Source organism: Eublepharis macularius, chromosome 9 (assembly GCF_028583425.1).
Source record: "Eublepharis macularius isolate TG4126 chromosome 9, MPM_Emac_v1.0, whole genome shotgun sequence".
Classification (NCBI taxonomy): domain Eukaryota; kingdom Metazoa; phylum Chordata; class Lepidosauria; order Squamata; family Eublepharidae; genus Eublepharis; species Eublepharis macularius.
The window spans coordinates 6,175,604-6,190,752 of NC_072798.1; the positions used below are offsets into that span (position 1 = coordinate 6,175,604).

General features: G+C 46.7%; 1 protein-coding gene across 1 annotated transcript in view; it reads left to right on the top strand.

The window, feature by feature from the left end:
- The window catches only part of CHCHD3 (coiled-coil-helix-coiled-coil-helix domain containing 3), a 262,616-nt gene that overhangs the window by 243,440 nt on the left and 4,027 nt on the right, over positions 1-15,149 (top strand). The window contains exon 7 of the mRNA XM_054988628.1: positions 1,559-1,694. Within this exon, the coding sequence (XP_054844603.1) occupies positions 1,559-1,694 (136 nt within the window). The remainder of the gene's footprint in view (positions 1-1,558; positions 1,695-15,149) is intronic.

Consider the following 15,149-nt stretch of genomic DNA (forward strand, 5'->3'; position numbering starts at 1 on the left):
TCCTAGAGAGTACAGAGGGGCTTGCATTGCTGCAGCTGGTAAGGCCACCTGACAGCAATTTTATTAATTCTGGTGTTATTTGCCTCTGGCCTGGCCTGTACTTTTTTGCAGTTTGCCTGTTGTACTGACCCTTTGGGACTAAAATGTTTGTTTCAGAAATTCATGGCCAAGTTTAAGAAGATTGTACTCAGTCAGCATGGAGAATAAATAAACTGGATAGTAGATAAGTCTCTGTTTCTAGTTATTTTTTCTCATTGTGCCCTATTAACTCTCATCCAGATGCACTCAACCAGCCATCGGCAGAGCAGCTGAAGAGGCTGTTTGTCTTTTACTGGTGGCCATTTGGATCCAGCCTCTGAATGAAACTAAGCAAAACGCATCTACTTCTGTTTTGAGTTTAGGAAAGGCTTGTATAAAGTTTGCCTTTGAGAATCAGTCTCATTTGCTCCCTTTAGGGCCTCCCCATTTCATGAAATGAGCCATGAAGAATTTAAATTTTTTAAAATGTCAATACTATGTCTTAAAATAGATAATAGAGCTTATGCTTATGCAAAAGTTGCAGAATCTGATCACAGTATACCTTGGTTCATATATTAATGTTTTTAAACAAGAATGTTTCTCTTTTCCATGGGTGGCCTTGGGTCAGTCACAGCTCTCTCAGAGCTCTCTCAGCCCCGCCCAACTCACAGGGTGATTGTTGTGGGGATAATAATAACATACTTTGTAAACGGCTCTCATTGGGCTGTTTCAAGTTGTCCTGAAAGATGGCATATAAATCAAATGTTGTTATCTAACGTCTGCTATCTATTGAGCTATAATTAGTAGATCTCAATTATGTGTTAACCATTCTTCAGTGGTGGCGACCAGCCCCCTGCCTAAGCTGTTTTTCCCAGTATAGAATAACCACAGGGGCCCATCTAAGGGCATTTAGCCGCAACAGCTAAACAGGTCCTTTGTGTTCATGGGCAGTATGCTGTTGACTACCAGCTGCTGGGGGACAAACAATGGATGCAGAGACGTTGCCTTCATGTCCTGCTAGCGGGTTTCCCATAAGCATCTGCTGTGCTGCTGATGGAAATGGGATGCGGGGCTTGATCGTTAGTCCTTCATTTAATTAAGAAAATATGCTTCACTAACGAGTTAGGGACCATATACTCCACTATCATGTGGCCTTACGTCCTATCTGTTGCCTTAAGTATGTGTCCCTATGTGCTACCTGTGCTTCAAGTATGATCCTACTGGATAGTTATATGTTGTCTAATGTCAGTCCTAGAATTGCTTATACACCGTTTCAGCATTTCTTCCACTCTGTATTGGATTCTTGTTAATGCCATGTCTTTATAAGCTTGCATTTATTTACCCTATGGCATTGTTTATGGAAATGTCCTTGACGTTGACTGTGTAATCCACCTTGAGTCTCGGTGATAAAGGCGGACTGTAAATGACATAAAATAAGCAAATCTCCGGTAACATCAATGCGCAGGCGGTTTGCCACTTTATAACTGCAATTGCGTCCGTGAAGCATGTTGATGGTTCTTTCCCCCCTTTTCCATTGCAGGCGATACGAGTCTCACCCAGTGTGTGCCAACCTGCAGAGTAAAATTCTCCAGTGCTACCAGCAGAACTCTCAGCAGACTCTCAGCTGCTCGGCCCTGGCCCACGAGTACTTGCAGTGTGTCAACCATGCCAAGCAGGTGGGTTCAGGATGGCAGCAAGAGCAAGAATGGGAAATGTTGACCGGATCTTTAGAGAGAGTGTCTTCACGACTTCTTGGACTTGGCCATTTTATGAGACATTTTATTTTCTACTTTGTGGTTGTTTTACTCCATGTCCTCTTGGAATTGGCTCACTTGCTGCTGTATTAATTTTGTTCAGCATTTTGTGCAGTTGCTACTATATTAATACTTAATAATGGAAAGGATTAGTTTTTTTTTCCCCATTCCCTTAATTGCACTCAATTTATAGATTTTCTTTCTTTAAGTTTTGTAGCTCTTTACAAATCTTGCTTAAATAGACAGGAGAACTTAACCTGCAGTGGGTGGGCATTTGATCCATGTCTACAAATTTGCCCAAAATGATTTGGCCCACTTTTTGGCTAACAGATCTTTTACCTGTTTGAGACCACTTTAGTTGTTACAAGACAGAGTCCATTTCACCTCGTCCATATAGTAATAAGGGCACACGCACAGAGAAGCTTCTTCTCACATTTGGCTCAGCCGCTTTGTGCCTGACTGTTTCTGGCAAGCAAATAGTATCTTCCTGCTTGGCCCTTGGCATATCAGCCCTCTGAATATTGTTATGCCTTTTAGGCTGATCAGTGGCAGAAGGGCTGTGCCTTATGAGATGACTTTGAATCCAAGCGTTTGAAAACTGATTGTTTTTCCAAAAATGGGGAGCCCGTGGTGATTTTGTTCATGTCAGAGAAGCAGATAAGAATGCCATTTATCTATAGCAAGGTGACGTTTGAAGTCATAGGCGAGGTCTTCCTGTCTTTCTAGTGCAATGGTGGATTTACATGCCTACTGTAAATTTCTGCTGTTTATGAACCTTACGGGAATTGTCTTGAATGTGCCAATTACACCACTCTGGCAGATCAGCTCTAGCCGTTCTAGTTCCCTCCAGCAGGAAGAGCAGCTACAGCATAATGTTTGAGCACACGCTTTGCATGTGGAACCAACCTCCTAAGTTCAGTCCCTGTCCTCTCTCATTTTGAAAGGTCTCAGATGGTAGGCGGGAAGATGGAGCAGAATATACCATCCTGGGGTACGTAGTGGTGGTGGAGAAGGCTGTCAAGGCATAGCTGATTTATGGCAACCCCTGGTGGGATTTTCATGGTGAGAGACTAACAGGGGTGGTCTGCCATTGCCTGCCTCTGCAACCCAGGTCTTCATCGGAGGTCTCTCATCCAATTACTAAACAAGGCCGACCCTGCTTAGCTTCTAAGATCTGACGAGATCAGGCTTACTTGGACTGTCCAAGGCAGGGTGGGGTACAGAGTAAAGGTAAAGGTAGTCCCCTGTGCAAGCACCGAGTCATTACTGACCCATGAGGGGATGCCACATCACAATGTTTTCTTGGCAGACTTTTTGTTACAGGGTGGTTTGCCATTGCCTTCCCCAGTCATCTACACAGAGTAGTCTGACATATTTTCCCACCTTACTATATAAGTTTTTGGAGAGTATTCTCACCTAACAGAAGAGCAGAGTGTGTTTCTTAACCCTGTTCCCACAGCCACTAGAGCGCCCTGCAGCATTTCCGCTGGTGTCAGGAAAGTTTGTGGGGCCATTGCCTGGCAGGACTTGTAGCTGGCTTCTGATTCCTGCCTTGCTTGAATTACAAGTGCTCTCCCAGTCATTGGCTGCAGAAGCAGCAGCTGTCGGAATAGGACAGTGAGTAAGCACCGATTTGCCCCCACCCCACCTAGCCCTCACCGTCCCCATCCAAGCCATTCACCCCCTCCCATAGCCCCACTTGGTATGCAGACTCAATCAGAAGCTGCAGTGGGAGAAGTAATTCATCATCATCATCATCATTAAAATTTCAAACCCAACATAAACACCATCTAGACTACAGACATGACATTCCGAGTTACATAAGGAAATAGAAAAAAATATATATATGATACAAGAAAAAAGAAAAAAAATTAGGAGGGAGAAGCAATTCCTAAGACCTTTGTACTAATGCAAAAATTCTGTACCTACTTTCTGGGGTAAGGTTGATCAAGAGGCTAGCCACGTTAGTCCGTCTGTAGCAGTAGAAAAGAGCAAGAGTCCAGTAGCACCTGTAAAACTAACAAGATTTGTGATAGGATATGAGATTTCGTGATCTGAAGAAGTGAGCTGTGATTCACAAAAGCTCATACCCTACCACAATTTTTTTTTAGTCTTATAGGTGCTACTGGACTCTAGGGCAAGGCAGCCTGTCAGTCATCCAAGGACAAAATGGGATCATTTGTGCAACACCGTGCACCGTGCCTCTTTCCCTGCAACAGAGGGGTTGTCCAGACCGTGCCTGATTTGGAACGCACCAAACCGGCTGCACCCACCAGCCGTGCATCTATTATCCTTCCTGCCTGCTCAGGATTGCAAAACCAGAGGCAGGAGAAGAGGTTCAGAACCCGGAAAGCTGTAATGCCTGGCTAGTGGTTGTAGTTGTGTTCAGCTTGGCAGTGTGCAAGTTGTGCAGTCCTGTTCTAACCTCCATGCAGATGGAAGGAAGTGAAGGTGCTCAGCCTGCCCACTTTAAGGTTATCTGGGCAGGCTTCCAGAAAGGCGGAAGGTTAAGCCTGCTGGCTTTTGTCCAAGCTCTAGCATCGTCCTGCACTGTTGGCAGCTGGAGAGTAAAAATTAGCGGTAAGCAATTCGGAGCGTTCTATAGTGTTGCTCGTTTGTTTCAATGGGGCTCTGACAGGAGAAGTTCAGGGTGGAAAGCCTCCAGCAGATCTGCAGTCGCATCGCCAGCAAAGGCGGCTGCACGTCCGCTTGGCTTGCTTATGGTAATGCTTTATAAATTATCCTCCTCTTGTTATAATTCCATTTCCAACAAGTTGGCCTGCTCTCTTTCAGAGCGCATCCCCGGCGGACCGGTAGGGCCAGAAGCCATGCTCTAGCTTGTATGGCTATCGTTTGCTTGCTTTGCATGTCTGCAAATCCAGGGACACGCCAGTTTATAATGGTTGTCAAGGCAGCATGCCAAGTTTACTTTGTGGAGTCTCTCAAGAGAACACAATAAACTGGCGTAGACCGTATGCATGAGGCTGAGAGATGGAAAGGGCCAATTATGGCATCTTTATAGATACATGATTGTTGCCTGCTCCCCGCTGCCCTGCGTGTGTGTTTTCACTCTAACTGCAGTTTTCGAGTTGCTCACTTGATATTCTGCAGTGCAGCCCCCCTCCCCCCCCCACCCCCTGCTACTTTGCTTCAGTTGCTACCGGAGAAAAGAGTTGGTGGGAATAAATCCATTTTTATTTGATCATCCCCGCTCAGGCTTGCAAGCTGTGGAGGGGCGGGAGGTGGGATGCAGCAAACTTTTTGTCTCATTATTCAGGCAGTAATCATAGCTGCGCAAATTTTGTTGAGCAAATGTCTTTTTCCTTCCACATTCCACTAGTTCTCAGCGATCAAAAGTGACAGTGCTTCCAATCTCTACCGTTTTGTATTCTCGGTTTGCTAAACTTATTCTTTGAATACGTTGCTAAGCTAATTTCCTGTACATCTAGTTACCCTTCTCATAATGCAGGCTGTATTCCTGTGATTTGTTGGATTATCCAGACTGAATCCTGATTGAAGCTGATTGTAGTTGAAACAGGTGATGTCCTAGATATGAGAGGGCCTGAAGGTGCCACCACTTTTACCAGGTTAGATGTTTGTGAGTTGGGGCCAATGCCAAGAGTGCTTCTCCTATCCGCCCCTGGTTCATGAACCCTTTTAGGTTCAACGGATTTAGCCACATGAATTTTGTAACCTCAGGACTGGATTACTGTAGCACCACTCTGCATGAAGTGCTCTTGTCTTACCCTAAATGGGGGGGGGGTCTCCTTGTCAGTTGAGGGAATTAGCATACAAGGAGAAGCAGGGAGAAGAGGTAACCAGGATATCTCCACCAGTGTATACCAGGATCCTTCATTTGGAGAACTCTCTGAAAGAACCAGGCGGGTGCGCAACAGGAATTTTTTTTTAACAAAGGGGAAGTAAAGGAGCAATTGCATGGAATACACACAACACACATACAGAGCTAACTGGAAAATAGGAAGAGGGAGAGAGGGATTCATGGTCAGGCGATATTTACCAGTCTAGGAGATAAGAGGACATCTGTAGAGTAGCAGCTTGAGCAACCAGCACGTTGCAGCAAGAAGAAGGTGCTTCAGACATGCATCTGAGGGTGTGCATAAGATCCCAGGACACACACACGACATAGAGCTGGGGGCAGCCCAATTATAGTGTGAAACGTATCCAGGGGCAGAATTACATCTTCTGCCTGTGAAACAATAGCTTGATGGCCAGAGGTGAAACAATAAATTGGGGAAAGTTTGATTAATCATATCTGGGAGGAACGATAGGTGAAAAGGGGTGTTTGATTATCTGCGATGGCCGGATAAGAAGGGCTATCAGGTCCTTGAATAGCCCAGATTAGGAAGGAGGGGTGAGGAAGGTATGGAAGGGCGTTGATGAGATAAGCAGGACCTCTTTTGTTTTACTGAAGTGCTTCTCTGGGGCGTGGAGGGGCAGCTAGTCAGCCTGACATACCTTCTGGTAATCTTGCAACTCCAGCCGAGGTTGGCATCAAGTTCTGCTTAGCCAGGCAGTGTTTTTGTGCTTGTGGCTTATGATATTTCATATTCATAAGCTGCCCTTGCAAAAAGGAGAAGGGGTAGGACTGCTAAAACTTGAAGGAACCAATGGGGTGGATCCTACCCCTGTCCTAATACTCCACTCTCCCAATACTCTCCACTCTTCCTCCAAAGAAGAGCCTTTTAAGTTGGACAAAGGCTCCACAGAGGGCGGTCGGATCCACCCGATCAGTCAGTCCAGAATGCTGTGGCTCATCTCTGGAGGGATCCGTGCCTCTGGGTACATGTGACGCCTATTTTGAAATAGCTTAATTGGTTTCTGGGCTCAGTTCTTAGTGCTAGTTATCACCTTGAAAGCCCTTCCCGATCTGAGACCCACCTAACTGGAGGACTCTCTCATTTTATCCTCTCATGTGCCAGTTGAGATGCTCTCTACAAGCGTTACTTCCTTCGGCCAGACTCCCTTGCAAGACCCCAGTCTTCTTCCATTGCTGCACCTGGTCTCTGAAACAGCCTCCCAGAAGAAGTGTGTAAAGCCCCTTCACTGTCTTGCTTTCAAAAACTCTGTAGAGTGATGCTGTGTTATGGGCCCTGGTTGGTTGCGATTCAGTGCTTTGGGATTTTATCATCAGAAGGCGTTAATGCTTCTTTGTTGTAATACTGTTTTATTATAGAAAAGAGCAAGAGTCCAGTATGACCTATAAGACTAACAAAATTTAAGGTAGGGTATGAGTTTTCATGAGTCACGGCTCACTTCTTCAGATATCACGACTCGTGAAAGCTCATACCCTACCACATTTTGTTAGTCTTATACTGGACTTATACTGGACTCTTGCTCTTTTCTACTGCTACAGGCAGATAAACACGGCTACCTATCTTGTTTTGTTATATTGTATTTTAATCACATTACGAGCCACTTAGAACTTGGTGATAAATGTAAGATACAAATTTTTCAACATTTTTAAACAATCCTTCTGTTTTGCATCCTGAGCCCAAAAGGTTTGTTTCCAGAGTGGCAAATAAAGACCTTTGCGTACAGTTCTCCCAGCCCTACCCCAAGCCGAAAGAGCAATTCCAAAATCCCGGAAAGCGTTTCCTTCTGAATCCCAGGCCGACCCTGTCTTTGGCGCAGGAAGCTGTGCCATGTAAGAGTTTTTAGGTCTCTTAAAGAAGATTCCCCCCCCTTTTAGTTTTGTTATTTGCCCCCCTTCCTTCCTTACCCATCACCAATCAAGGAAACTTTTTTGTGTGGATCGCAAAGTAGGGAGGCTGGGAGAAGCAAGTTAGACTCTGTTGGCCACTGTTGGCCACTTGCATCCAATAGAGATCCCCCTCCCCCCTAAGCAGGGAGAAGGAAATGAAGCATGCAAATTCCCTCTTCAGGCTTCAGCTGAGTCCAGATTGCTTAGCGGAGGTGTTAGCCTCTCCACTTTGGCAGGTACATCAGCTCTGGGCATAGAGCAGGGGTCCCTGGGGGAGTTGGGGGGAGGTAGCTGTGAATTTCCTGCATTATGCAGGGGGTTGGACTAGATGACCTTTGTGGATCCTTTCCAGCTCTCGGTTTCTTTGTTTCTGTATGCTGGACCTGTTTCGCCACTATAAACTCCTCCCTCTTGAGCAGTAGAGTTAACTTCTCTACCTTGCACTCAGGCCATTATCTTCTCTACCATGCATTCAGGCCTCAAGAAACTGAACGAACGAACAAATGAACTAATTAACTAACTAAGAGAAAGAGCAGAGGCCCCACAGAACATTTGCAATCTGCAGGGCAAAGGCTGCTGTAGCAGGAACCCTCTCCCATCAGCCAAGAAGAGCCCAGCGGGGTCCAGCCTGGAATCCTGGCACCCGACCAAGCAAGAGGCTCTGCCCCTTTCCGAGGAGCGTGAATATTCCCGGGGGTTGTTGGGTGCCGTCCTTCCGCCTTTCAGGGTCCCCAGGCCAAGTCCAGATTCCTGAAATGGGTGGAGTGGATGCTAGCCACAGACATGAAGGTGGCCAGAATTTGAAAGTGGTCTCTTGCAGGTCCCAATCAATAAAAAAGAAATCCTGCAAGCGTAGGCCGTAGTAATGCAGCCATTTTGTGTCTGTTGCAGAAAGAAAAGCTTCATCCCTCTTCTTCACAGAATACATCCGCGGAGTTCCCCGAGGATTTCCAAACTAATTGAAGTTAGCAGAAAAGAGGACAACTAACTTACCTCTTTACCCTCAGACATGTTCCCAGCGCAATCTGAGGTCACAGAAGGTTGCTCTTTAAGGGGGGAGGGGTAGTCAGAGGAGGAGGAGGAGGGAGGAGGAGGAGGAGCCTCAGGCTGAACTACCTTAACGGAGACTGTTTGCTGTGGATTTCCCCTCTGTTCTCCTAACCAAGGCCGTGCATACTCTTATTTATTTATTTTATTTATTTCAAATAAATCTGAGCGGGCTCAGGGCGGATAACAACATATTAAAATACAAAATACAATAAAAACAACATATTAAAATACAATAAAATCCATACAGCATTTCTTGAGCTTCCATCAGCACCCCTGCCCAATGGTGGTGCTGTCGTCTCTAGGACTTTTGCCATCTAAGCTGGCTTAGTTTTTCCTTTGGCAAAATCTAACAGCAAGTTCCAGCAGAATGGGCCAGTCCAGTAAGGGGAGGACCCTGGGGAAATGAGCACTCGTGTGTGAAGCCTTTTTCTGGCAGTGTTAAGCACCAGATTCTCAGAGGACAACTCATTAAGCAAACATTAGAAGGTCCCCCTTAACTAGGTGGCCCTTCAGGTCCATTACTGTAAGTGCTAATCTGTTGTTTCAGACTGCTATAATACTGGTTTTGGTACACCGTCTCATCCTATTGGTTGCATTGACTTTCATTGTGTTCTCTGCCTCAAGTCTCAGTGAGGAAGCTTACACCTCAAGGGAGCTTTGACTCTCCAAAGCTTGTACCCTGAAAATCTGGTCTCTCTGGTGCCACTGGACTCGGATCTTAATGTTCTACTTGCTGTTCAACCCGGCTGCCTTCCTGAAACAATCAGTGAGAAAGGTGGACTAGAGATACAGCAAATAAATACATTAATCGACCTGCCAGCACAAAACTGGGCTACAGGATCTAAGTGACACGCTGGAATGATTCCAGAGGGGTGTTTGTCCGTTATAGCAAAACAGTACAGAAGTCCAGTAGCACCTTAAAGGCTGACAGCATTTATTCCAGCACAAGCTTTCATGAGTCAAAGCTCGCTTCCTCAGATGCAATGAAAGAAAGAAAATCATTTTCCTTATTTTTATGCAGAAAATTACAGAAGGAGAGGTGGGAAAGAGAAGAGTCATAGAGTTGGAAGGGGCCATAGAGACCATCTAGTCCAACCCCCTGCCCAGTGCAGGATCAGCCTAATCACTATTTTCACTTTTCAGGCTACTATCATAGGTTTGGAGTTGTTGTACTACTTAGAACATACGTGGTAGCCAATTTGAGTAATACTATCTAGTAGCTGGAGGGGAACGCAAGAACTCCAGCTCCCTTAAGCAGTGGGAATAGAAAGAGCATTTGACAACTGGAAATGAGTAAGAAGAAAAGATGTAGTTCTCTGTTCTCCAACGAACAGCATTATTGCAGTATCCTGCCTTCGCGGGCCTTAGTGGGAAATGAACTTTTATTTTTTACCGGTTCATTAATGAAGAGTCTGAACAAATAGTTACTTTCGAAGCCACTGTTAAACGAGCAGAATATGATGTTGCCTTGATTAACAAGGACAAAATTCATGTCAAGGGATAAATAAACTGGGGAGAACAAAAGGGGGGGGTTAACCCAAACTCGATTGGCTGCTGAAGAGTGAAAAAAAGGGGGAACTGGCTCAGTGCTGCAGAGTTGATGTTGGAGAAAAATCTGTTTTCCAAGCGGCGGTGGTGCCTGCTGCTTCTGCAGCCAAGGGCTCTTTGCCCCGTTCATAAACTGAATTTATGGACTCCTCTTTGCTTCCTGCCTTGATCACAATCGGCTTGCCTTGCCGTCTTCTGCCTGCTCCTTCTTCGGCACTCGGTAATCTCGTGGCTCTGTCTCCCCCTTAGAAAAACCTTGTGGAGCTGCTAATATTGAAAGCTTTGACACCGGGCTGTATCTTGAGTTAAATCTTTACCTGAAGTTCTCTCCAGGCAGTTGATAAACCGAAGCCTATTATTGATATATTTCCCCCTCTTCCCATCAAAGCAGAGGTGCAGAGAGAGTCGTTTATTGTGGTTATTAGAGAGGGAGGGCAAGACCCTGACACTTCCCTCTATGGGGAATCACACCTAAGACAACGGTCGGGGCAGAAAGGAGCATTCGATTCCTGTGCACTCTCTGGTGCCCCGCCTGCACATTTAGTAGAACGGACTGCACCATTTCAGCCCGCAAGGGGAGGAAATCGATCTTGCAATTAATACAAAAGAGAAAACAATTATAGAAGGGAGTAAACCGGACAAGCGCTTTGCTTCCAGATCAAAAAGAGTCCAGTAGCACCTTTAAGACTAACCAATTTTATTGTAGCATAAGCTTTCGAGAATCAAGTTCTCTTCATCAGATGCATGATCCAAACTGGTCAAATACAGAAGAGGAGGGGAGATAGGGGAGAGAAGGAGACATATATCAGAAGGGGACAAGATGCAATTAGCGGGGAGGCAACCAAAACATTCCTTTGCTAGTAAACGTAAACATCTCCTTTTGGTGTGGAGTCAGTTTGCCGTGTTAGTTTGCTGCAGTAAAAGCATCCAATTCCTATGTAGTATAAGCCTTCGATAACTACAGCTCTCCCTGCCAGATGCATCTGACAAAGAGAACTGTGGTCCCCGAAAGCCCACACCAGGCGTCACTGGACTCCCCCAGACCACGCCGCTTCCAGATGTGCTGGCCTATTACTTGCTGGGAGTCCTTCTTAAAAACAAAAACAACAACATATGGGAGCCTTCACAAATGGTATTTCCCACCACCACCACTTGCAGTTTAGATCAGTACCCTCATTTCTACCATCTCACTCACCTGTATGTGCAGACCTGGCCTGATAATGGGGATTAGAGATGTTTGTTAGTACTTCTGGTGTCTACAGTTCAGATGTGTTGGTTGACTGGGGGTGTTTCAGTTTATGAAGGTTTCTCCACAGGGTTGTCCACTTCGGAGGTGTGCTGCGCGATACATGCAACCGTCTGCCTTCCCTGAATGCATGGGGGGGGTCAGCAGAGGGAGTGCAGCGTACCCCTCCCCCAGTGTGACAATCTCACTGCTGTAGTGTAGTGCTTCTGTAGCCTAGTGGTTGGGTTGTGAGTCAGTGCTCTGCTGGTTCGACTCCCACTACTGCCCTGAGCTCAGCAGGCAGCCTTGAGTAAGTGGTTGGGTTGTGAGTCAGTGCTCTGCTGGTTCGACTCCCACTACTGCCCTGAGCTCAGCAGGCAGCCTTGGGTAAGTGGTTGGGTTGTGAGTCAGTGCTCTGCTGGTTCGACTCCCACTACTGCCCTGAGCTCAGCAGGCAGCCTTGGGTAAGTGGTTGGGTTGTGAGTCAGTGCTCTGCTGGTTCGACTCCCACTACTGCCCTGAGCTCAGCAGGCAGCCTTGGGTAAGTGGTTGGGTTGTGAGTCAGTGCTCTGCTGGTTCGACTCCCACTACTGCCCTGAGCTCAGCAGGCAGCCTTGGGTAAGTGGTTGGGTTGTGAGTCAGTGCTCTGCTGGTTCGACTCCCACTACTGCCCTGAGCTCAGCAGGGAGCCTTGAGTAAGTGGTTGGGTTGTGAGTCAGTGCTCTGCTGGTTCGACTCCCACTACTGCCCTGAGCTCAGCAGGCAGCCTTGGGTAAGTGGTTGGGTTGTGAGTCAGTGATCTGCTGGTTCGACTCCCACTACTGCCCTGAGCTCAGCAGGCAGCCTTGGGTAAGTGGTTGGGCTGTGAGTCAATACTCTGCTGGTTCGACTCTCACTACTCCCCTGACCTCAGCAGGCAGCCTTGAGTAAGCCACTCCTTTTAGCCCAGCTCCCTAGCTGTATCGTGTGGACAATGGTAACACTGAATTTGTTCACCACTCTGGGCACTAATCTGTCTAGAAGAGTGGTATATACGCACACTGCTGTTGTAGTTGTTGTTGTTATTTCCCAAGCTGCTGTCTTGAGGATGCCCCACAAGAGATTTTAGGGGCTGGAGAGAAACAGACTGTGGCTAAGCCTGCTAGGTTTGACAGTGCTGCAGAGAAGTGTGGGTCACTTGCTGGGAATAGTTGCGGTCTGTGAGATTTTCATGGGGAGGAGAAAATGGGCCACACGTGGATGGGCGAGCAGTGTTTATCACCATTCCCCTTCTTTCTCCTTCCCTGTCACCACGGTTGGAAAGGGCCACGGCTCTCAGACTGGGGATCGTGGCTGTCAGGCCCAGGCACCCTGCCTCTTCTACCTCTGAGGTTCCCAGCAGATGCAACTGCCAGCTTGATCCCTGTAGCGCTACAGCACCACCACCACTGAGGATAAGATGGATTACTACGGCTTTCATCGCTGCAAGATTTGGTGACGCGAGGAGCCAGTTTGATCCTAGGTGGCCTCATAAAATTGCTGCCTCTGGCCTGATTCCTCGGCTGAGCAACTTATGGCTCAGCCGCTGTTAGACTGCTGGGATCCCTTCTTGAATCTCTGCTGTCCCTGCCCCAACAACCACCCCGTCTGTTGCTTGCAGTCTTTTACTGGGCAAAGGGCAGCTGATTCTCTCTGGTACTGGCCCCTACCTCCAAGCTGACCAGCACAGTTGTGCTATCTATCTATCTATCTATCTATCTATCTATCTATCTATCTATCTATCTATCTATCTATCTATCTATCTATCTATCTATCTATCTACCTACCTACCTACCTACCTACCTACCTACCTACCTACCTACCTACCTACCTACCTACCTACCTACCTACCTACCTACCTACCTACCTACCTACCTACCTACCTACCTACCTACCTACCTACCTACCTACCTACCTATCTATCTATCTATCTATCTATCTATCTATCTATCTATCTATCTATCTATCTATCTATCTATCTATCTATCTATCTATCTATCTATCTATCTATCTATCTATGTCATTTATAGTCCGCCTTTCTCACCGAGACTCAAGGCGGATTACACAGCGTGAGATTAGTACAGTCAATATCAGGAATGTTTCCATAAACAATGCCATAGGGTAAATAGATACAAGTTCACAAAGACATGGCATTTGTAGGAATCCAATGCAACATACTGGTGAGGTCTACGGTTCCTAACTTATTAGCAGATCATCGGAGATCCCCTCCCTACAATACAGCCCTCCTATCTGAGTAAGAAACCGTTTTGAATAATTCAGTTTTGCATCGTTTGCGGAAAGCCGGAGAGTGGGGGCTCTCCTGACCTCCTCAGGCAGGCCGTTCCACAGGGTGGGGGCCACCACTTAGGGGGTGGATGGCTGTTGCTTTTCATGTGGAGGAGAAATGGGTCACACATGAATAGGCAAGTGATGTTCTTCACCATTCCTCTTCTTTTTCCTTCCACTGGTAAAAAGGACGGGGGGCTCTTGAGCCAGGTACCGTGGCTACACGTTTTTAGATACCAACATCACTTGTTGAGTAACCAGAAATCCTGCAAGTGTCTCTTCTTCCTTCTGTGGTCCCTTTTTCTTTGGAGATCTCAGAAATGAGTTGGTTTTATCCTTGGAGACAGTACTGGAATTTCCATGGTTCATCTTCATTTTACCAGATTAGTTTGGATGAGTGTTTACATACCCCTGGTCTTTCAAATGGCTTATAAATCACATTGATAATGTGATTTTAGAGAGCTCTGAAAACTGGGCAGGAGCACTAATTGTGGCGCTGTGGCACTGCAGCTCTTGAGTTTTGCTGTTCCGTGCAGTACATAATGTGGCGCACTTGTGTGGGACTGCATTTAACCAAGGGAAATGTCCAACAATTAGCAAGTTTTGTGAGCAATTAATCCAAAATGTTGCAGGTGTAGCTGCTGCTGCTTCAGAAACACAGGGAGGGAACCCCCCGCTCGCCCAGCTCAATCTTCTCGGTGTCACGCAGGGCCTCCCTTGCGGTGGAGATGACTTTTCTTTTAGTCAGCAGTCTGCAAATGATGGGCAGACGCCTGTGCTCACCTGGCAGATTCCTAAAGGGAGGACTCCAGGCTCGGCTTTCTAACTCCACAGCCTCTCTCCCCGCCCCCACATCTCCTAAAAAAGATCTTATGTTAATTTATGCAGTGTTTAAATTTATATAGTGTCAAATATTCAGCTTTGTAGCAATTGCTGGCAAGCTGGTCTGGTGCAGCAGAATCTATAACAAAGAGCCTGGGTACACATCACACGCATGGCATGAAGCCGTGAGTTAGCCAGGCACTCACAGGGAATTCTGATGTTCCTCCAGAGGCAGGCAGAGAAAAGCTGGCCACCTCCCCACCCCACCCCGGTTGAATCTCCCTGCTTAGTCGCTTGTGTTCCTTTTGACCCATGTTGATTTTTTTCCTCCCCCATCTCAGTCCTTAGAAACAAGTAGCTGCTGAATCAGGGAGAAAAAAAGTAGAGAGGTACAACTGGAGGGAGAAAGGTACAGAGGTACATGGGCTTCTGCTTTCCTTTCTATGATTCCTGCTCCACCCACCCACCCTGTATCACCCCCTGCCCATCTGCATAGGAGATTCAGAATTCTCAGCAGTCAAAGAATGGGTCACCTGTGCCTCCTTGTCATGTGAGGAGCGGAACACTTAGCCAAGCCCTTCTTGTGGGGAGATGGCAGAGTTGTTTCAACATGCAGGTTGTGTGCATCACGCAGCCCAGCTGCTTATCTTGCATAAGCCTCTTTGAATGTTTGGGAGCCACAGATGTGTCACTCTTCCATTCATGA